This window comes from Lycium barbarum, chromosome 9 (assembly GCF_019175385.1).
Source record: "Lycium barbarum isolate Lr01 chromosome 9, ASM1917538v2, whole genome shotgun sequence".
Lineage (NCBI taxonomy): Eukaryota > Viridiplantae > Streptophyta > Magnoliopsida > Solanales > Solanaceae > Lycium > Lycium barbarum.
In genome coordinates, this window is record NC_083345.1 from 12,446,557 (window position 1) to 12,471,314 (window position 24,758).

At 34.0% G+C, this 24,758-nt stretch overlaps 2 protein-coding genes and 1 pseudogene across 2 annotated transcripts; 2 read left to right on the forward strand and 1 right to left on the reverse strand.

The window, feature by feature from the left end:
* The first annotated feature begins 3,620 nt into the window (after nucleotides 1-3,620).
* Nucleotides 3,621-10,616, forward strand: LOC132611653 (putative late blight resistance protein homolog R1A-3; annotated as a pseudogene).
* Nucleotides 10,617-15,503: 4,887 nt separating this feature from the next.
* On the forward strand, nucleotides 15,504-20,039 carry LOC132610084 (calmodulin-3-like). The gene is made up of 4 exons (XM_060324342.1): nucleotides 15,504-15,890; nucleotides 16,233-16,390; nucleotides 16,913-16,993; nucleotides 19,817-20,039. The coding sequence occupies exons 1-4, from the start codon at nucleotides 15,815-15,817 to the stop codon at nucleotides 19,949-19,951; spliced, it is 450 nt and encodes a 149-aa protein (XP_060180325.1). The 5' UTR covers nucleotides 15,504-15,814; the 3' UTR covers nucleotides 19,952-20,039.
* Nucleotides 20,040-20,883: 844 nt separating this feature from the next.
* Nucleotides 20,884-24,455, reverse strand: LOC132611655 (uncharacterized). The gene is made up of 4 exons (XM_060326051.1): nucleotides 24,413-24,455; nucleotides 24,050-24,244; nucleotides 23,279-23,422; nucleotides 20,884-22,876 (listed from the first exon to the last, which is right to left on the reverse strand). The coding sequence occupies exons 1-4, from the start codon at nucleotides 24,453-24,455 to the stop codon at nucleotides 21,177-21,179; spliced, it is 2,082 nt and encodes a 693-aa protein (XP_060182034.1). The 3' UTR covers nucleotides 20,884-21,176.
* Between the last annotated feature and the right edge of the window lie 303 nt (nucleotides 24,456-24,758).

The window sequence follows — 24,758 nt, forward strand, 5'->3', positions numbered from 1 at the left end:
CTATTAGAGTTTAGTAGTTTTCTCCTACTGCAACTTTTATCTTTTTCAGGTATTTTAACAAATTGTTTTTTTGTTTCTAGTATCACTGCATGTCCGGGATTCTTGACTTTATATTGCTTAGATTTGAAGATTTTCATCATTTACTTTGTAAATCTGATCATCTCTGTGACTGTTTTTTTCATATACTTTTTTTTTTACCCTGTAATCTTTTTATCTTTGAACCTGCTTAGTATTTGAGTTATAGTTATCATCTCTTTGGCTACTTTTAAGGATTGGATCACAAGCTGGAGTTATAAAAGAAGACAAATTAAAGGTATTGTAAGACTTATAGCCGGTTTGGCCAAGCTTCCTGGAGGCTAAAAGCACTTTTTATTTTAAAAAAAAATAGTACTTTTTAAGATTTAAGGTGTTTGGCCAAAAAAAAAAAAAAACAAGTTTTATTATACTAAAAATAAAAGAAAAGTCAAAACATCAATGGGAGGTTTGTGAAATTTTCAGTAACATGATCAGAAGATGTATAATATTTCACAAGCGCTATAGCTTCACACAGTAGATATTGAAAGAAATGAGTAATAATGTTGCTCTTAGTGAAGACTAATATGAAAAGAGTTTGGTGAACTTGCAGGAATTTTCTACTTTAACTACAGGAGATGGCTCTTAACGACATTGAGGATATGTTAGATCACCTAAGAAGGATCAAAAGTGGAGAAGATCTGAATGTTGGCAAGATTGGTCAAATTGAGACACTTGAAATGGAGCTACGATTTTTTAGAACTTTTATCAAGTACCATCGTGTTCATTTGCCTGATTCCTTAGTTAAAATCACAAAGAAGGCCCAATTGATGGGGAAAACGCTTCTGTTACACCCCGGATTTTTTGCACGTTAAAGTCATATCATGAGTTTGTCGACGCAAGTTCAAAAGAAATTATGTTGAGGATAAAAGAGATTGATTTTATTAATAAAAATGGTTAAAAGAGTCTATAAATAATATTAGTAAGTGGCGGAAGATTTGGAGGGTGAATGAATCAAAGAAGCATGAGTTTCGTCAAAAGTCGACAAGTTGGAAATACGATAACTTGTACTTTTGGGTGAGATTAGGAGTGCTCCACATGCTAAGCAAGTAATGACATGAAGTATTTGAATTGTATAATGGTCTCTTGTTAAGTTTGGAAGTCAAACGAGTTGTAATACGAAAGTCGACAAAAGGCGTCGCAAGTTAAGTTTGTAAAATTCATTGAAATTTGGGTCAGATGTCTCGGAGCTTTTCTCTCAATCTACTTGGAGTTACGGGGTGATCCACCTACCAAATCGAAGGTCTACGAGTCTAGTTTCCAGATAATTTTACCATTTATCGATACAACACAGAGTAGAGATATATTCGCATTTCCGTCCAGAGACATAAACTGTCGCGGGAACAGTGCTCTAGGTCGGTGGCAGCTTATTCCTTTTTATATAAAAGACCCACAAATCAGATTGGAACCTCATTTCTCTTCAACGAACTCTCCCTATACTCTCTCAAACATTTCTCCATCAACCATAAGCAAATCCAAAGGCTCATAAAGTAACTTTAACGTAAGGAATCACGTGGTACTCGTAGAATCGTTGTTTCTTCGTTGTTTTGCTTTTCGGAAAAAATCTTCAACTTGAAGAAATCTCTATTTTGGATTGATTCTGGAAATCTAAGGTATGTTTTATCCTCTTAATCATCTCCTTATGATTCTCCAAGTATTTAATCTAAGAAATTTAGAGGAAATCCCATGTATATGAACCATATGAACTAGTATGGATGAAACTGATTGGTTGAGCTGATTTATGTGGTTTAAATGTATTATTTTGGAGCTGTGAAGGTATGGATGGATTGATAAGGAAGAATAGGAGTAAAGGAGAAGAAAAATGGTAGTCTTGAAAGAAGAAATTGAACTACAAATGACCCTACGAACTTCGCCCGCAAGTTGTTCGACGAAATGTCTCATTAGTATTTCTATAAGCTATGAACTTGGAATTGATCCCATATTGGTCGTATGATGTAGGTGATCATTCGTAAGTCATTCGAGGACTCGGGAAACATATATAACTCCGTCGGCGAGGTATGTAGGGCTTTCTCTCTTTGTGGCATGACTAGATTTCAAATGACCTTTCATTGAAAAGTTGTTCCGCTAACTTGGATCGATCGCGTTCCATGATAATTGAGCTAACACATACTCATCTATGACTTGTACCAAATTATGGTCCACATTTCCTTTTGGCTATCGATTAAAAGACTTTCCGTTCAACTTGTGTCGATTATGTCCCAAAATGGTTAAGCTTACCTTTTTCTCATGAATAGCTTGTATTGTGGTACCTTCACATTTCGTATCCCTCTTGTTTATCGAATGGATATTGATATTAGTTATGGTACTCTTCACATCAAAGTTGAGTTGATTGTACTTTCTTTAATTAAGTTAATCCTTATCTTCTTGTCTATTGCTCTAAGGTGATGAACCTTTCGTTGGCACACTCTTTCCGATAAAAGTTGTGTCGATCATATTTCATAAGAGTTTTGCTAACTTTGGCTTCGTGAATAATTCATAACAAAATGTTTCCTTATACTTTTACTTCTTTGGCCTAATGATCAAATAATGATAAACGTAGCGATAATAATGATAGTCGGAGGATAACGACGATAGGTCACTCCGACTCTTTCCATGATATTTCTTCTGAGGTCAGTCTTTCATTGCACTTATATATATATATATATATATATATATATAGTATTTATTTTCATTACCGAGCCGCGCTATAGTCGGCCGGGTAGGCACTTATATGTGCACCTAGACATGTTTCTTTCTTTACCGAGCCGTGTTGTAGGCGGCCGGGTAGGCACGTAGCTGTGCATTGCCACTGATCAGTTGGGAAGAGACGATGTTATGATGATGAGCTCACCCCACAGAGGGATTTATTATTGTTACATGATATGATATATGCCTCCACACTGAGGAATGATTTTATGGGCATGCATTTACATTTATGTCATGATTATGGTCGCCCTCAGTGGCCTCGTTCAGAGTTTCAGGTTGTCTCTACATCTTTTCCCAAGTTATCTGTATCTCTTATGCTTATGTTATGTTGATGCTTACTGCCTTACATACTCGGTACATCTTTCATACTGACGCATTTTGTGCGCTGTGATCATGCCCACAAGTGCGGTAGACGGATTGTTGTACCTTTCTCAGTAGGATACCAAAGTTCAGCAGGGAGGTTCGCACTCCATTCTCTGGAGTTGCTGGTCAGAGTCATTAAATAGTGTGGCTAAGGGTAAGTCGGGGCCACTGTCCCGACCAGTTGATGCATATTAGTGCTCTTAGAGGTTTACAGACTATCAGTCAGTGTACAGGTAGTGTGTTTGGCCTTGCCGGTCTTCTGACTAGTTGTCTTTCTTGGTTGTGGCCTTGTCGGCCCTAGTTATGCATATATGTGATGTTGGGCCTTTTCTGCTTGCAAGTTTTCATGATATACTTCTTAAAATTGTTATTCAGCGGCCTTGTTGGCCTACACGTTACAGAGTTTAGATATCACAGTTGGTTCGCTCGGCCCTTCGGGTGCCGAGTGCTGGCCACACCCCCCCAAGAGTGGGGTGTGACAGCTTCCCTTGGTTTTTGATGGTATCACAGATGAATGCAAAACAAACCTTAATGTGGAAAGGCTAGAATCACAGTTGCTGGATTTCTTTGAAGGTAATACCAGTGCAACGTACAACTTCGCACTGAACAATTCTTGTGTATCAGAACATATGGACTACCTCGAAAAGAATCTAAGTGATACACCAAAGTACCTGATTAGCTCTAGCCCTTCTTTGACGAAAGAAATCAAAATCCTTCAGAAGACAGATCGATTTTTAAAGCAAGTAAAAATCATTCAAAAGAAAATGAGTTTTTTGAGATACTTATATGCCACAGAGATAAATGGTTACATTGACCATGAAAAGCTGGAAAGTCTAAAGATCCGAATTCAGTTCATGGCTTACAGTGTGGGGCAGTTTTGTCTTGCTCTTTGGAATGATGAGGATGGAGATGATACAACTGGTCTTGAGTTGAGACCTTCTAATCTATTGTGCCTGATTGTGCTAGTAGAGCTGGAAATGAATAACATTTTTACTGGTGAACTAAAGGCTTCAAAGTTTAGTCGATCAAGAAACCTCAAAGCCCAGAAACTTCCGAAAGGTTTTCCACGTAATCTCCACCATTTGCTAGTGTATCTCAGAAATCAAAATCTCAAGAACACCTTACTAATGTCGTTGCTCGAAACATTGATGTGGCAATAGAGTTCTTGTTGATTTTTCTCGGTGATGTGCCAAATCGTGTTATTACTGTTATGAGATCGAATGAAGTCTTAGAAAAGGTTGGAGTGCTTGTGGGTGACATAATATATGTTGAAACTCTTGTTGTGAGATCTACACTCAAAGATTACAGTGGAAAGATTAATCTTGGCACGATAAACATAGCAGAGAAACTTGAAGATCTAAAGGCAGAAGTGGAACGGAGGTATTACCACCTAAACATCTGCCAACTCAACATAATAATGCTATGAATGATGAGGAGATAGTGGGTTTTGAGATTCACATTGAAAGGATAATGCGACATCTGATTCGAGGAAAAAATCAGCTGGATGTCATCCCAATTATTGGAATGGGGGGGGGGGGGGGGGGGGGGGGCAAGGTAAAACAAGTTGCGCTAGAAAGTTGTATAATTGTGACAGCATTGTTTCTCATTTTGATGTTCGAGCATGGTGCATGATTTCCCAAACATATAAGCGGAGAGATTTACTACAGGATATCTTCAGTCAATGTACCGGTATCAAGGACAAGGGAGATAAGGCTTCCGAACTTGCAGACAAGTTGAAGAAAAGCTTAATGGGCAAGAGAGATCTCATCGTCTTGGATGATATGTGGGAAGTGATGGTGTGGGATGACTTAAGATTATCTTTTCCTGTTACTGAAAATAGAAGTAGAATATTTGTAACAACGCGGCTTGAGAAAGTGGGTGAGCATGTCAAGCACCGCACTGATCCTTATTTCCTTCCATTCCTCACACCGGAAGAGAGTTGGGAATTGTTGCAGAAGAAAGTGTTTCAAAAGGAAGGTTGCCCGCATGAGCTCTATGGTGTGAGTCTAGCTGTTGCGAAAAGATGCAAAGGATTGCCTCTAGTGGTTGTCTTGGTAGCTGGAATAATCAAGAAGAAGAAAATGGAAGTCTCTTTCTGGCATGAGATTGAAAATGCTCTATTTTCCTATATTAGTGAGTCTCAAGAATCTAGTTTGGCGACTGTGCAATTAAGTTGTGATAATTTATCTGATCATATAAGACCTTACCTTTTTTACATGGGGATATTTCCAGAGGACACAATAATTCGAGTGTCTAAATTGATAAATTTATGGGTCGCGGAAGGATTTGTGCAAAACATTGAAACTGGGAGAGTGGAAGAGGAAGCAGAAGGTTACTTGATGGATCTCATTAGTAGTAATCTGGTAATGGTTTCAAGTAGAGGCATTAGCAGTAATCTGGTAATGGTTTCAAGTAGAGGATATAATGGTAAAGTCAAATACTGCCAGGTTCATGATATAGTGCTTCACTTTTGCTTGGAGAGGAGTAAAGAGGAAAAGTTTATGTTGGCAGTGAAGGACCATTATAGCCATTTTCGACCTTCCGGTTAGAATGAACACCGGCTATCCTACGAATTGATTGGGAGCCAGTTTCCATTGCTGGGCTCCAAAACACAGAAGCCTTTTCGCGAACATTTGAGGTCACTGATAACCAGTGGAAGAGGTTTTTTTCCAGATTGGATTAGTCCCTTGCCTCAGATTACCAAATTGAGACTTCTTAAGGTCTTGGATTTGTGTTTTAGCCAAAGCGTGCGGGGTCGTTTGTCATCAGCTGCGTTGCGTCCACTAATTCAGCTGAAGTACCTCTCAGTTAGAGCATATCAATTTGATTTCCAGCCTGAATCACATTCGTGCCATCTAGAAACTTTAAGAGTGATTGATACACTTGTAGTGTTACCAGCTACTTTTTGGAAGATGGAAAATTTAAGGCATGTTGAGTTCAGTAGTTGCAAACTTGATTCCCACTATTTGAAAAACAATATACACTGGATCTTGGAAGAATCTCCTAAGTTGGAAACTTTGAAGTTCTTAAGTAAAATTCAACTGTCACATCATTTGGTGGATGTGTTATCACGGAGGTGCCCTTATATTCAAGACCTTTCGATGTATATTGATGATAGGTTCCCTAATGTTCAGGACCTTCCGATTGGTATTGATGATACTGTTGAAGAGAAGGTTTAACCAAACTTCAGTCGCTTGACCTGGACTTCTTCAGTGATAATGTTATGGTCTCTGCGATTCATTTGCCTTCAAATCTCAAGAAGTTGAAACTTCGTGGGGGTCATGTAACAAGAAGAGCGGTTTCCATGATTGCGGAACTACCAAGTCTTGCCTATCTCAGTTTAAAGGATCTTGAGCAGGAAGAACTGTGCCTTGGAGATAACACGTTTCATAAACTTAAATTCTTGAAACTGGGGTGGGCAGGTATCTCAAGGTTGGATGCCTCAGAAGAATCCTTTCCCCTGCTTGAAACACTTGTTGTAGGTGGATGCCTTGAGGAGAACCCCGTTGGCCTTGCAGATATTCAAACATTGAAACAGATTCAGTTGATTAACTGCGAGAGTGAATCTCTCAAGGCTCCGGCAATGAAAATTAAGGAAGAGGTCGAATATACTCAAGGAAACGATTGTCTTGAACTAATCATTAAGGAAGTAAGTTTAAACCAAACTCCCATATGTTGTTTTAATTTGAGTATTTACTTGCTTCTAATGTTGCGAACTCCTATTTCTAGTACAGGTTGAGTAGGGGAATCTCCAGCAGCTGTGAGTCAAGTGCTTGTCACAAGAACATGGTATTGTTTTTCAGTTTTTTCTTTTGCCTTCTTTTCCTTTTCTTTACTTTTCCCTTAATTGCTCTATGTTCAACTAAAATGAAAGTGGATATGTTGAATTTGACAATTGCTTTGACTACTGTCAGCAGAATTATGTAAAGTACAGAATTTGACAACACTGCTACTAATTCCTAAGTTGGTTTTGATTGATCAACATGGACTGCATGCCTACTGGGAAGAATTACATCCTATTGTATTTTCTATTTATATGTTTTGAATGATTGTAGACCATTATCAGATGGTCTTCTTCTGTGATTTCTTGATGCCTTCCATTGGTGGTCGATTAAGATTGAACAAATTAAGACTTCTATTATGATGGAAAAACATGATTAAAATACTAACACAGACTTTCTCAACATGCTACAAATGATCAACAAATTATTCATCAGGTAATAATACATGTCGAACATGTAATAAATATTTTGTAGAACATGTAATAAGTATTTTCCTGGTTTCTTAGGAACTTACTTTTTGCAGAGTCCTTGCTAAGGTTACGACCATGTATTATGTTGCAGGAGGCGTATCTAGCCTACAAGGTAGGGGTTCAATTAAAATTCAAACTTTCGACGCGAAGCCTAAATTTATGTGTAAACAATTACTAAAATTGCAATAAATAATAGATATGAACCCATAACTTTAAAAATATAGTGAATTTAATGCTAAGAATCTTATGATTGAACCTATAAAATTTAAACCCTGGATCTGCCTTTAGTTGCAGCAAGGCTGAATTGCATTAGAAAACTGAATGGCTTACATCCTCCACCTTAGAACCAAAGCTGCAAGACATAATAACCTTGAAATCTTAACAGCTGATACGCAAACATATTTTTCTGGTTGAATTTAAGTATACCTGCCAATCATAGACCAATAAATTTAAAATTTTAGTAGCATTGAATCCTTAGGTGAATTTAAAGATAATACTTCCAGTACATCGTTTAGTTCATATAAGAATATATACTCTCTCTTGTCCCAATTTATGAGATGCACTTTCCTATTTAGTATGTATCAAAATGAATGATATATTTCTCTATTTAGAAATAATCTAACTTGAAACTCCCTCTTTTACCCTTAATGAAATGGTTTACAAACACACAAATATATATGGTTCGTTGTAGACCACAAGTTTCAAAAGTCTTTCTTAAGCTCTGTGCCTAGTCAAACTATATCATATAAATTGGGATGGTGGGAGTAAGCGCGTCAACTGGTCCGGTTTAACCGGTTCAAACCGGTAACCAGACCGGTAAGATCGGAATCGGTTAACCGGATATTTTGTACTGGTCCGGTTTCAATTTTTTTGAAACTGGAACCCGTTAAGCAGTGGAATTTAAAAAAAAAAAATTACTTTGTAGCCGTTGCGGCTTTGGGCCCAAATTGGACCGTTGGGCAACGGTCTATTTGCAAAAATGGTCGTTGCCAAACGGTCCCCAACTCTTCCCCCCCCCCCAAAAAAAAAAAACCTCCCAAACTTTTTTTAACACTTTAACCCATCCCCCACCCCTATATAAACCCCTCTCCATTTCCATTTTAATCCACACCAATTCACTCTTTTTTTTCTCTCAAATCTCAATCTTTCAATTATAGTTACTTTGCAACAATTAGCCACTTTAAATTTCTCTCAAATAAATATTATAAAGTCTTATTATAGTTTCAATTATTAATTTTTCAATTATAATATTGTTGGTGGAGTTGGTGATTTTGCAACAATCCGAAGTAGCTTTGGTGGATTTGCAATTATAGCCGCCTTCACTTTGTTGGAAATTAGTCCGGCAATTTAGTACCTGCGTTCCAACTCTATCTTTATTTTTTGCAATTTAATTTACGCAATTTAATTTGTTGCAATTCATTTTCTTGTGATTTATTTGAGTGTGATTTAAATTAATTCTATTTAATAATGGCGAAGAGATTTAGACGTGGTGCCGGTAGTAGTGGTATTGTTAGGCGTGGGGTTAATGAGAAAATATTTGTGGAAGAAACACCTAATTTAGGTATTGATATTGGTGGAAATAATTCACTTTTAGGTCATGAGGCAATGCAATAACATTATACCGATACTTTTAATGAAATTGATGATGATGATGATGATGAAACATAACCCCCCGAAAATCCCATAGGAGATATATATCCTGCGCAATCACATACACAAGACAAACAGCCTAGAACTCCTAACTCAACTGCTAAAATTTGGAAATATATGACTAAGGGTAGGGAAAGCCAAACAACTAAATGTACCTTATGTGGACAAATATTTACTTTTAAGCCAGAAACTAGTAAGAATGGTGAAACGGGTACACTAAATGGTCATATGAGAAAGAAACATATGGATGTTTGGGGAAAGCAAACAGGTTCAAATGTGGAGGGTATTCAAATGACACTAGACCCACGAATCGGTAAAAAATTTAAGTATGATAAGAAAAAAGAGCATGTAGAAATAACTAAAATGGTAGCTTATGATTGTTTACCATTTTCCTTTCCTTCGGATTTGGGGTTTGTTACTTACATTCAACGTTGTTATAATCCGTTATTTGAGGGTATTCCTAGAAGTACTTGTAGAGCGGATGTTATAGATTTGTATAAAAAATATAGATGTTATTTGTGCCATGTATTTAATTCTTTAAATTGTAATGTTTCTCTTACTGCTGATTTGGGTCTTAGTCTTAGCAAGTTAGATTTTTTTGCTATTACATGTCATTGGGTTGATGACAGCTGGGTTATGCAAAAAAGAATTATAGCTTTTTTATATGATGAAGGAAAAGGTCGTCACGATGGAAAAATTTTAGCGGATTTAATGTCTACTATTATGAGATTGTTTAACATTTATAGAAAAACACTTTGTATTTCTTTACATAATGCTTCTAATAATACAAAGGCATTGGTTGATCAAATTTATACATTTTTAGAAATTGAAGACGGAGTTCAATCATCTTTAGCTGAAGCCGAAATCGCTATTGATGATGAGTTTAGAAAAGTTTTTAGTCATTATTCTAGTTTGGAAGAACATGCTATACCCGTTGCTCCACGCCCTACTACTTCTCAAAGTAGCAAAAAAGGCTTGTCGGGTTTAAAAGTTTTACATTCACATCCAACTCCTTCTTGTAATGCAAACTTTGATGAATATCACTTTTATTTGATGCAGCCAAATGTGGATTTCAAGGAACTAGATGAGCTGGACGTTTTAGCATGGTGGAAGAAATACAAGGCAAGTCATCCGATACTCTCAAGAATGGCTCGAGATATCCTTACGGTTCAAGTATCAACTGTGGCTTCCGAGAGTGCATTTAGCCAGGGAAGACAACAAATTGGAGACCATAGACACTCATTATCCGGCTTTAGCTTGCAAGTACTAGTATGCACTCGCAATTGGATTAGATCGGAGCGGCGCAACCAGAACTTAGAAGCAGAGGAAGGCGAAGAGGAAGAGATTGAAGATTTGATAGCAAGTGGACCAGACCAAATGGAAGACTTTGAAGATATCTCCATGGACGAATATGATATGGTGGAAATTAATCAAATGATTGAGAATTTGTGATTTTATTATTCTACTATTTTTTTGCAACTCATGTATTATTTGCAAGTTAAAAAAGCTACAACTTGCAAATAAATGTTATCCAAGAATGAATAAAATATATGGCTCATTGAGCTTTCTTCTATTTACTTGTGTTCATATTTTTACTTATATTAAGTTAGGAATATACCTAAAATATACATGGTACATCTACTTAAATTAAAAACTAGAAATTTATATACTTGAAAAATAACTAAAATATACTAAGAATATACTTATAATATATATTATACATATAACTTACACACACACACATATATATAAATTATATATATATATATATATATATATAACCTAACTTAAGTTATATAACCTAAGTATATTGATATATATAAGTATATTCTTACTATATTTTAGGTATATGTAGTATAACTTAAGCATATAACTTTATATATATATACACACACACGTATATGTTGTATTGCTGACTTGCTGTTAGCCTATTAGTTAGTAAATATATAAACTTTACTTATAAATTTATATAACATATGTAAATATACCTACAATATACTAATAAATACTATAATATACATATACTATACAAAAAACAAAAAACAAAAAACAAAAAGAGGTTTTGAACGTTTTGAACCGGACCGGTTTCCGTTTGGGGTTTCAAACCGATAAATCGGAACCGGTGTCAGGTTCCGATTTTTAGACCGGAAACCGGCCAGTTTATAACCGGTTGCCAGTCCGATTCCGGTTCGGACCGGTTGACGGGCTTAGGGGGGAGTAATAAAGTTTCCAACTGCCTGTTTTTGAGTTGAGCTGTATAGTTTCACTTGGTAATATACTGTTAGTTAGTTACCCAAAAAAAAAAAAAAACGTTTTCCCACACTTAGTCTTTATGCATTCCAATATCTTTTCAAATGATGAAGAAATCATTTGAGCTCTTCCCACACGCGCATGAGATCTCATTAAAATGTTGCGAAATCATGATGTTGCATGAAAACCTCATAAAGGGTTTAGATTGTGAAGATGAGGCTATTTTGAACATCCATAGCACCAAGTCAACTTTTTTAGTAGGTAAAAGTGAGTCTTAGGAATCTGTGGGTTCATAAATTTCGCGCAAATTTTTATGAATATTTTGCATTTTTAATCATAAAAATCGCATGATATGGGATTTTCGTGGAAAAATACAAAATATAAAACTTCGTGCAATCAAATATAGTGCAAAAATTGCAAAATTTCATAAAAATTTGCAATTTTCACGCAAAATTTTATGAACACGGTGCAATTTTCATGCGAAAATCATAAAACTCGCGTGATATTTTGAAATTTTCGCCCGCATATTACAAAATATCGAGCCAAAATCATAAATTTGCAAAATTTCATTAAAAAAAGAAATAAACAATTTTCACGTGAAAGTTCATGAATATTTTGCAATTTTCACGTGAAAAATCATAAAATATGCGTAGTGTTTTGAAATCTTCGCACGAAAATATAAAATATTGCAAATTTTAATTTTAAAAAAAAATTCAATCTTTGCGCAAAAATCATAAAGTTTCGTGCCAAAATTTCAAAATATCACGCGAAAAATCATAAAAAATTGAAACCTTCATAAAATAAAATAAAATAAATCCATTTTCACACGAAAGTTTGCAATTTTTATGCGAAAATTTAAAAATATCGCACGAAAATCATAAAAGATTGCAAACTTTCATAAAAAAAAAATATCAATTTTCGTATCAAAATTTCAAAATATTGCACATCATCTTGATAATTTATGTCATGAGTATGTGAATCATAATGTCATCATATTATAGGCGTCCTTGGATTGCATAGGACTTTTAGTTCTTAGAGCCTGTTTGGATGGGCTTATGCCTATAAGTTGTTTGCAGTTTATAAGCTAAAAAAATAAGTTGGGGTGGTTTATCTTTTTTTTTTTTTTTGCTTATAAGCTGTTTTCAGCGTATAAGCTACTTTAGATAAGCTAAATCAAATGGGCCCAATTATTTTTTTGAGCTTATTTTAAGCACAAAATGACTTTAAGCTGGTCAATCAAACACTCAAAAAAAGCTAAAAACAGCTTATAAGCAACTTATAAGCGAATCCAATCAGGCTCTTAAACATTTACATTGAGATCATAAAGGAAGCTAGCAAACCTAGGGTGAAGGTAAGGGCGAATGGGAAAAGATTAACGATGTTTTGATGCGGATTTTTTCTTCACTTCAGCAAGCTATAATAGCACCAACTGAGTCTTTTATATTTAGACTCAATTTCGACAATTGTCATAACCCTTCCATTTTGGTGAAAACTTAATAATATTCAATCTACATCCAGTAACTCCTTATCACAACAGCTCATGATTATGCCATTCTTGTATTTTTTTTTTTCATCACAAACATATGCCATTCTTTTATTTTCAATTTGGGTAAATTCTGAGATAATGACCTCTTATTTTCACAATTTAATTTCTAAGAATATTAAACGCCATCTTCCTCAATTTCTCCAAAATAATAATAATAATAATAATAATAATAATAATAATAATAATAATAATAATAATTAGGGTCATGAGAAATCAACCTTCCAACCATTAAAACTTGCAAGAAATGCTTTAGATATTTTCAACTACTCATCATGGATGAGTTTGAGTCGTACAAATTATCTTCTTGAAACTTTTCCTCTCTAAAAATATTGGAGTAGTGGAAGATTTTTAACAATGATTTATCTTTGATTTTACTTTAATTAAATAAAGAAATGAGGGAAATTTGCTATTAATCGAGACTATTTGCGCTCTGAAGCGATTGCTTGGAACCTTGAAGGTCATTTTCCTATTCAATTGGTACAAGTTATATATTTGGCTGGTAAACTAAAAATAATTACGTTCACTAGCTAAATATACACACAAAAAAAAATTACACTAATATGTATAAAATACGTATATCATACACTAATATACAAGAAATATATATTTGCTGGCTATCATTTTTGTGGACAGATATACCGTGTAAAAATCCCATTCAATTAATCTTGGGGCAAGACAAAGTTATACATTTACTTTAAGAATTAAATCATAAAATCAATTTGAGGTGTAAAATTGTCTTCTTATGCTATGAGCCCTATTTTAGATAAAGTATGGCTGTGTAAAAACAATTTTAGTACGAGTTACAAATATAAATTATGTTTTTGTAAACACTATGATTATGGGATAAGATCAAAAGGTGCAATGGTGATGCACTTCGGCCGCAGATCCAATGAGACTGCAAAAGCGCGTTTTGACAGCCAAGCACATTTATGTTGTTTGATTTCATTATTGATACAACTTCCATTAATCAAATAGCATAGGGTTTCTAAAGTTGACAGTGTTTTAGCATAATCCCCAATGCTCTAAAAAGAAGTTAATCCTTCCGTCTCATTTTAAGGCCCGTTTGTCCATACAAACAAAAAAAAAAATCACTTTTTTTAGAATTTTGGAGTTGGAGTTAGAGCTGTGTTTGGTCATAGTTTTTGAAATTGTGAAATATAGTTGTAAAAAAGTGAAAAATTTTGAAAAACAAGTTTTTTGAGTTTTTAATATTCCTATAATACAACTTCAAGTTGTATTTGGAATTCTTATGGCCAAACGTTGAAAAGTGAAAAAAAATCCGGAATAAAGTGAATAATTCTTATGGCCAAACACTTACTAAGTGTTTTAATTTGATTGAACATAAAGTTTAAGAAATAAAAGAAAATTTTTGAATCTCGTGGTCTTGAATTAAAGATATGTGTAATGTACTAAAATGTCATTTGAATCTTTTGATTTTAAATTTATTATGTAGGATGTTTGAATTATCAATTTACTAAATATAAAAAGAAACACTGTTTTTGAGACAGACCGAAAAGAAAAATAAGACATTTAAATTGAGACGAAGGGAGTAATTTTCTAGCCTTCAACTTCTTGCCCTTAGGCGGAGAAACAAGGTCGGAATGTTTAATGTACCCTCATAATTATCAACTCTCTAATTCAATTTGAGATTACTTTAGGGCTTGTTGCACCATTATTTGTCCCGTAATATGTACCCAAAAAAAAAAAACAGCTCAACTTATAGCTAGGTAGAGGTAGATTAATTAGGACGGAAATTTTAAGCTAATTTATAAAGTGAATTCCTTACTTTCCGTTCGACCTATGTTTACTTATGAATTTTTTATAAAAAACAAATATACACATATATGCCGGTTTCCGGCAACTTGCTAAAACAAAGGGGATGGAAGGTCGACTTGTTCAGATAATTTCGAAGAAAGACTGTTGGCAACAGATCATTTCAGGCTACAACAAGTCACGTTCCTTAATAAGATTACACTTAATTTGGACATTCTACATCCTTGATTCGCTTAATCATGCATCCGGATGTCCTTATTCATTGTACTTATTTATCTTATATATTTAAATTGAGTTTACAATCGGATTACTTATTTGGTAATCATAGGTAAATCTTCTAATGAAAATTAATAGATAATCTGATAAAAATGATGTTAACCTACTGCTTCATATTAAAATTCATTACTAGTATAAAAAAATCTTTACACATCATTATATATAACCTAAATCAATTTGAATTGCAGTTCTTTAAAAATTTGGTTTATATAGTGACTTATTTTTCGATGTGTATTGATATCTGTTGCTACGTTTGTTTTGTTAGTTGCTATTTTGTTGTCTATTTTCCTACAATCTTATGTCAGATACCTTCTTTTTGAGCTAAAGTTCTATCAGAAACAACTTCTCTAGAGGTAAGGTTTGTGTACATTATCCTCCCCAAATTTCACTTGTGAGATTACATTGGGTTTGTTGTGTTCGAAGGAAAATATCCTATTAATTGGTACTAGAATTCTTTGAAAGGGTTGGTCAAGGTCAAGGTCATGACTACAACACTACCTAATCCAGTCCTAATATTCATTTTGGACACTCCTAAATTGGAGTATATTATTTAAAAACAATATAGTACTGTAGTTTGAAAGTAGATCGGTTGCCATGATTTTTCTTAATACGTTCTTAATCATTCACTAATGTACATTTTTCTGTGGTCACATCCAATTGATATGCCACAATTTTTCAGTTTAATATTCTTTTTCCACTTTCTTTGTAAATTAAAGTATTTTGTAAACTTCAACGAAAATGAATATGCATTTACTAATAACCCACATTAGAATTCTACAATCTACATATATAGAGCCCCAGCAAGAATTGAGCTATACTCAACAATACTTATTTCTCTCTATTCTCTCTGTTTTCAAGCTGTTTTTTCCTGCTTAAATTTGTTTGTCCTTTCGAAGTACCATACTAATTTCAAGAGATTGAAAATCATGGCAAATATATTGAAAGAAGATCAAATTGTTGAATTTCAAGAAGCATTCAGTTTATTTGACAAAGATGGTGATGGTAAGTATAATCTCCTCCCTTTTCTTGAATCTTTTTACTATCCTCTTTCTAATTTCATAGAGAGATTTAGGACGGATTATTTGAGTTCAATAAATCGTTATTTTCAGTTTGAACCTTACATGCATATATTAAAAAAAAAAAATGCATATAATATAAGATCATATTCATTCTGAACCTACTAGCTCAAGATTCTGCATTTGCCACAATTTTGTGTTAGACGTTTTTCCAGATGCCCCGTGGCACTTTTTTTCAGTGGGAATTCCATACCCAAGTGTTCATTTTTGTTGGTACACAAGTACTTGTGCGTGTGTGTGTGTTTATTTTATTGAATTCTATTTACAGGTTGCATTACTGTGGAAGAATTAGGGACAGTGATAAGGTCATTGGATCAAAATCCAACAGAAGAAGAGTTGCAAGATATGGTAAATGAAGTTGATGCTGATGGCAATGGAACCATTGAATTCACTGAATTCTTGAACCTTATGGCCAACAAAATGAAGGTAATTAGTCATCCAAGTATCTGCAAACAATAATTTGGCCAAGAGTATTTGTAAGTACTTATAACCAATTTGACCAAGGTTTCAAAATCTGCTTATATTTAAACGTGTTTTTTGTCATAAGTATTTTTTGAAAAAGTACTTTTGGAGAGCAAGAATTTATGTTTAGCTACTTGAAAAACACTTTTGGTCAAACACCTCAACTCTCTAAAATACACACTTTTTTTGTAAACCAAAAAAAAAAAAAAAAAAAAAGCCCGTCTAGCTATCCACAAACTTGACCAAATAGGCTATTAACTTCATTATTTGAAACACTTGCCACGTACTGATTGCACTCATAAAATTTTACAACATTTTTTCCAAGCACTGTAATTTATGTCCAAAAATAACTCCAGTTTCCAAATATATTTTTCAACTTCAAGGACTTCCTATTTCTATTTCACCGATGTAGTCCAAATGCTTACTACTTTTTCTGGTAAAACCTAGATTTTAATGAAAGTTTTTTTTTTTTGGATACTTAATCAGGAAACTGATGAAGAAGAGGAACTTAAAGAAGCTTTTAAGGTGTTTGACAAAGATCAAAATGGTTACATTTCAGCTACTGAAGTAAGTTTTGTCGATTTATATTAGTGTTTGTTTGAATACTAGATGACCTAGGCCCGTGCGCACGGGCCTAACACTTTAGATTATAATGCATCTATGTGTATGTAGTTGTCTTTGAATAGTGATTATATATATATACACTATATATTATGATCAAAACATGGTTAATATAACATTATAGTTTGTGCTTTGTATCTAAAATTTTATTATATTAATGTTTGCTACAAATACAAAATCGGCAAATTTATTAATATTTTTTAAAAGAGAAAACTTATTTAAAAGGAAACTATTTTCCTCTCTTTGAGATAAAACAATAACAATATTTAAGCATCAGTTGATACTTTCAATTTTAATTCGATTAATTTAAAGGTGTAAAATACTTGTTATTTTTTATCAAATTTTGATTTGGATAATTCTAATTCAAATTATTAAATTAATTTTACATGTTTAAAACGAAACAAAGTAGAAATTGATTTTCTATTTAAACGACGAAATACTATTTTTTAATTTTTAGATTAGATCTCAGGCTAATATAAAAAAAGAAAGAAAACTGTATGGTTTGACTACTTAACTTTTTGAAGAAAAATAATTTCATTTGCTCCCACTAATGGATTGATACGCACGTGGCAATGAATCCATCATTATTGACTTAATGAGATACTTTGGAAATTAGTGTTTACTACGAATACAAAGTCTGCTCTTTTTTTTTTACATTATTATTTTTTAATATGGGGTTCACTTTTTTTTTTTTTTTTTTGATATTGCTTGATTTTGTTAATATGGGATCCATTTTTTATATTGCTTGGTGTTGTTTAGTTTGGGGCCCATCCTTTTGGACATTATTAGTTTGCACTTTATAATATTAGTGTTTGCTACGAATACAAAGTCTGCACGTTTTTTTTTACATTGTTTGTTTTTTTAATATGGGATTCACTTTTTTTTTATATTGCTTGATTTTGTTAATATGGGGTCCACTTTTTTTTTCCCCGTGAGTTTGGAGATAGTGGGTTCCGCTTTTTTTTTAATGTTCAAAACACGATTAATATAACATTGTAGTTTGTGCTCCGTATATAAAAGTTTATTATATTAGTGTTTGCTACGAATGCAAAGTCTACACGGGTTTTTTTTAATATGTGATTCATTTTTTTTTATATTGCTTGATTTGGTTAATATGGGGTCCACATTTTTTTCCCCTTGAGTTTGGAGATGGTGGGTTCCACTTTTTTTACTTTTTTTTTTTTTTAATATTGGTTGGTTTGTGTTTAATATGTAGGCCCACAATTAACATTGTAGTTTGTGCTCCGTATTTAAAACTTTATTATATTAGTGTTTGCTACGAATACAAAGTCTGCACGTATTTTTTTTTGACATTGTTTGTTTTTTTAATATGGGATTCACTTTTTTTTTATATTGCTTGATTTTGTTAATATGAGACCCACTTTTTTTCCCCGTGAGTTTGGAGATGGCGGGTTCCACCTTTTTTTACTTTTTTTTTTTAATGTTCAAAACATGATTAATATAACATTATAGTTTGTGCTCCGTATCTAAAACTTTATTATATTAGTGTTTGCTACGAATACAAAGTCTGGACGTTTTTTTTATTGACATTGTTTGTTTTTTTAATATGGGATTCACTTTTTTTATATTGCTTGATTTTGTTAATATGGGATCCACTTTTTTTTTTCTCCGTGAATTTGGAGATGGTGGGTTCCACTTTTTTTTTTTTTTTTTTTTTAATATTGGTTGGTTTGTGTTTAATATGTAGGCCCACAATTTTTTTGGGCCCACAAACGGACGGCGAAAAAGTGCACCATCCGGTGCTTCTAATATAGTAGAAAATTGACATTTGTTGTTATTCTTTAAAAAATTGACTTTCTTTTACTTTGGAGAACTATGTTTGACTTCAATCAATTGGAAAATTTTAAAATGTGTCTTACACAACTGACACTAGTTGCGTGAAGCTCTTTTTTGTGAGACAAAAAAGTAAACTCAAAATTTGTGGACCAAAAGTGTAAGATGTAGGTCACTTCTTTCTCGCACAAAAAAGAGCCTCACACAACTAATGTCAGTTATGTGAGGCACACAGTAAAATTTTAACAATCAATTACTCGTATAAAAATTCATCTTGTTAGTAAGTCGATGGGGTACGGCAGGTACTCATATTTGTTGAACATAATTAAATATATTTAAATTGTTCATTCTTTAATAATTTAAACTTTTAAATGAACTAGTAATTTTACTTGAAATCCAAAGCATATAGTTGTCTTAGATTCAAAGTCTTGCCGCAGGGCATTATTTAAAAATAAAATAAAAAAATCACATGCTCGACCAATGAAAATGAATCAGACTAGTATGTAATAAAAGCATGCACTTTCTGACCGTTACTTTTAGATGAAACGGTCATACAATTCAACAGTATATATATACAATCCCACGAAGACCAATAAAAAGAGAGGTTTTTCTTTCTTTCAAAATATAAGAAAAAACTTTATTTAATAGATTCATTCTCATCGGATATCACAATTCACAGGGTTTATCATATTATAGTCTTATTTTTACAGTTGTTACAAAGGAGTTCACACGTTAATTGGTCTGTCATTATCATATTATAATCTTATTTTAACAGTTGTTTGTTAATTACAAAGTACAAACCATAGTCTATTAGAGTATTTGTTTAAACCCAGAGTTCATACGGAACTAGCAATGCGGTTGACTCTGACTCTCCTGATGTTGTCAATTAAAATTTAATTAAATTATGTTATAGCTTAAATCAGAAAATTGTAAAAGATATTTTAAAGTTATTATACTTTTTAAATCCTTTTGCAGCTGAGGCACGTGATGATCAATTTAGGTGAGAAATTAACAGATGAAGAGGTTGAGCAAATGATTAGAGAAGCAGACTTGGATGGTGATGGACAAGTCAACTTTAATGAATTTGTGAAAATGATGATGAATGTTTAATAGAACTTAATTAGAAGTCTTGGTTATTAAAAAAGTTAGTCAAATTCATATTAATTTGTTCTTTGAAAAAATGTTCACGTTATTGTTCTTTTATCATTTGTTTATTGTTGTTAATCGACGTGACAAGCAAGAAAGAATATTAATCCTTAGAATGTACTTTTAAAAGAAAAGTTCGTCTAATCCTTTTCTAAGAAAATGGAATTAAATTTGTTCTAACATTTGTTTACTAATTATATTCAATTATTTTCTAAATCTATGTTCCACAGTTTATTTCATAAAGGAAAAATTAAAGGCCAACATAACCACTTTTACCATGCGAAATATTTTAAATTTATCTTCACTAGCCATTCATACATACTCTTGTTGTTAGAAAATTGTCCTCTATTTACCCTTGATCCTAGTGGAGCTCCTACATGCAGGGCGGAGCTACCCTTGCTCGAGAGGTGTCAAGCCACACCCCATTGCCCGAAAATTACATTGCATAGATAGATGAATTTTAATTTTATAGATATGTATACAATTATTGATACCTCTTAAACAAGCTGAAAGGTTAGCGCAATGGTTAAGGGGTTGCAAAAGTTCCCTTACGTTGCGTGTTCGATCCTCGGTCCGTCGGTCGTGACATATTTATAATTTGACACCCCTTAATATGAATGATATGAGTAGCCTTACAACACAATTGAAGGTAAAATTGAGATATTTTGTGTAGTATATGGTACATTGAACCCATCATTCATGCAGTTGACTGATTCATATTATGATGCACTTTGACATAGACATAAGTCTTTGATCTCCAATATGAATTGTGATTTAAGACTCATAAATTCCTCGTCATGTAGCAGGAAAAAAGATAATAGACGCCATTGATGTGAGATGCATGCGCACAAGGCCTCAGTGAAAATCGATACTTGAAACCAGGAACTACAATTACAATCAAACTCTTCGGATAACTTCCTAAATCAATGTAATAAGTTTTCATATCGAGGGACTAAGAATGAACAACATAAAGTAAAAAACCAAAACTGGAAGTATAACTTATAGTCATCACTCAGAAATTCCGGGTAGCTCACTCTCACACACTTTTTTCAGTATCTTACAGACTATACATGCTCTTACACTCCATTGTGATGAAAAATGCCACATGAAAATATCTTTAATATGGTGAAAAAACCAATCAATTGAAAAAAAGAATCAAAACAAAAAGCCAAATATCTGTTGAGTCTGTTCAATAGTGAGTGCCTGCTGTGCAGCAGATGCAAGTGGTGAAGAAAGACGGTCTAGGCTTGCGTTTTCCGCTCCCTTCTGGTGAAGTTAGAGAAGTTTCCTTTTCTTGTGAAGCCTGCAATTCCTCTCTTTTCATATCAGCAACATGATTTATTTGTGTTTCAGATGTAACCTTTAGATCACCGTTTTCTCCTTTATTTGACAAGCCTAAAAGAGGAACATTGGAAATATCAGAATCACTTCTTTCCATTCGAATAGTCTTCTCTTCAACTGCTACTGCTTCGTAGTCTAGTGAGCTTCGGTTGTATTCAGTTCTCATAATTGAGTTTGAGAACTTTGCATTGGATCCAACCGATAAGCTTCTTGTAGGAGTCTTCTCAGGACAGAGTAGTGGAGTTTGATCTGATTCTGAAGATTTTCTGGTAACACGAAAATCAAAGCTTGGAGACTTTCGAAGCTCAATTCCGTTGCTTGATTTCTCTGGGATTGATTCCAGACTTAACCTTCCAATACTCTCTGGTGCTTTAATAGGCACCATTTGATCAAAAGCACATTTTTCATTGGAAAATGCTAATGTGTCAAGACTTGGCTGAACATCCTGTGCATTTTCTGTCTCATCAATTTTCTCTATTTCTTTTTCGGACATATTGAGTTCAAATACACCAGAATCCTCAGTGACAACAAATTCACAGATAGCGCTCTCTGTCAAGTCCTTATTGCGTTCTTTCTGATCTTCAACAGATTCAAACCCCTTCATTCTTTCATCTGCATATGCTATATTGACACCATTTTCCGGTTCTGATGACCCCAACTGCAATATGTAGTCCGCCATTACTTCCTCTCTGCTAGACTTCTCAACTCCTTCCTTTTCTTTTTCAAGAATGCCATTTTCTTTTGAGCTCTCTTCTTCAAGATTAGTAGCTGTTCCAATGAATTTGGTAGGGTGTAGTACAATTTCAGGCACCATTTCAACATTTTCTTCAGAACTCGTATATTGTTCTACTGGTGGTGCGTGATCATAATGAAGAGTATCAGGTTGAACATTTATGTTGTCCCTCATTTTTGCCTTTGTAGTCTCTTTGGGGTGAGATTCAATTGAAGGAGCTGCATTGTCATTCTGCATTTCATGCACTGCCTGCATAAATGACTCGGTTTCCTTCAGATCACATTTCTTTACCGCGTTTTCTGATTCATTTGATGTCAATTCAGTCTCTAGAGAAACACATTTGTTTTCTAGATCAACAACTGCTGCAAACGAATTCGATGGTGTAATCTGTGGGGTATCTGCCAACAGTGAATCTGTAGCATCACTTTGACTGGACTCCACTTCAGTAGTTTCATCCAAATCACCCCTGATTGAGTAACCATTTTCAACCTGACTTTCAGCACCCATAATCTCATGTTTTTCCTCATTTAGTATTTCTGCTGAAGCAGTCAATTCTTCCGCCAAGGGTTCGTCTCTTTGAGTGGTTTCATTTTGATCATCGGCATCAGAAACAACAGCCCTATCTGCAATTGCAATTTCAGTGATCAACTGAGTTTTAACCTCATTCTGGCCTGATCTTCCCTTCTCTGGAGATTCTTGCTCCTTGCATGATGATGAAAAGAAGTGTTCTTCTACTGTCTCGGTGGAAACAGTCGAGGAGTCAGCTAAATCAGTCTTTAAGACATCATCATGTGGTAAACTTTCTTCTGCCTCACCTGTTGTGAGTTTTACCATTTAGAAAAAAATTCAAAAGGGTAATATTTTTCATTATTCTTATCTATAATAGTGAACTCCGCCTGTGTGAGCTCGCTCACATTGCCGGTCCCAAGCCCGGATAAAGGAGGAGGGTTGCCGAGGGTCAATCGGAAACAGCCTCCCTACCCAGGTAGGGGTAAGGCTGCGTACATCTTACCCTCCCCAGACCCCACTATTGTGGGATTACACTGGGTAGTGACCAGTGACCATTCTTATCTATAATAGTGTTAAACTTTTTCATTATAGTTGCAATCCTAAAAATTCAACTTTTGTTTGTTAGAATGCACAAGAAATTTAAATGTAGCTAAGGGTGTAATTAGATACTAAGGTGAAAAGATTTGAGGAGAGGGGAAGGTGCTGACCTTTCTGGTAAAATGGTTGGTCATGAAGTTCATCCTTTCTTGGTAAAGTATGTGTTTCAATATTAGTGATTTCACTCACTGAAGCATTAGGACCTGTTTGAACTTCTGAACATTGAAAAGTCTGTGTCTCTCTTTTACTTTCATCTGCTTAAGAAATGTGAACAATGTTTTCTTGATCAGGTAAAAGCCTAGGTTATTTTTACATATTGTTGCTGAACTTACTCACTATAACATTAAAGTCACGAAACTGCTTTTACTGAAGTACGTGACTAAACTATGTGTGAACTACTTAGGACATACAAATTACTGAAAGGACAAAACTTTTGCATGATGAAGCTCATTTTAATTTTCTGATGTGAAATTTGCGGAGTGCTGATGTGGCAAGTGAAGTGTCATAACCAGCAGTGGCGGATTCAGGATTTTCATCTAGGGTGTTTGAAAACCGCTAAGCTAACCTTTTCCATGTTGTTGAGGGTGTTCAAAACATATATATCTACATAAACTCAGAAAATTTACCCTATATATATAGGGGAATGTTTTGTCAAGGGTGTTCAGGTGAACACCCCGGCCGATCTTTAAATCCGCCCCTGATAACCAGTGCTGGAAAATTTGACCTTCTGATCATCTGTACTTTCTAGCGATCACACATAGTCCAGTTACTTAAATGTGACCATACGTGAAATGAACCCGTAAAATCCAACTTCCATAAAGCAAATACAACAAAAGAGAAGCTAATTCCATATATAACTGAGAAGCATTAGTGATATTAACCTGTTTTGTCATCTGCAGAGTTCTCAAGCTGAGGTTCTTTATCTGTTGAAGTGTCATAACTAGGCAAAGCTACAGCTTTCTCATGACATCCTTTATTTTCACCTTCAGGAATTATGCTGTTTTCTTCTTTAACACCATTTGCATTGACAGAAACTTGTCCTTTTTGTTGAGTGTCAACTGCAACATTCTCTGCTTCTGCAGCATCAATGATGAAAAACATCAAACAAACAGATTCTTGAAAATTCTAAAGGAACACTAACAATCTTGAACTTTAATCAATCATGAAACACATAAAAAAAAAAGGATTCTTGAAATTCAAAAGGAAAAATAACAATTTTGAACTATAGAGTTATCCTGTTTTACCTTGATCACCTGATGAATTTGTGTTCCCCATCTCATTTACCATACTCTAACTATCCAACTCCTGCAATAAACAGTGCTTCAATTATACTCTTAACACAAGTGTCAAAGATTATAGTATGTACAAATGAAAAATTAGGGGTCCAAAAAACATCAATACCATGATGATGACGACAACAGTGATATTCACATGATAGCTAAGAAGCTTTAGAGGACAGCTTTAGACCTTTTGAACATGCCAGTGTGTTAAATAGTTGATTAATGTGGACATCTCCATTAATATTTGCTTCAACAATAAGCCTTTCGTAAAGATGAGCCACAAAACCAAAATATAAAACAAGAAAGCAAG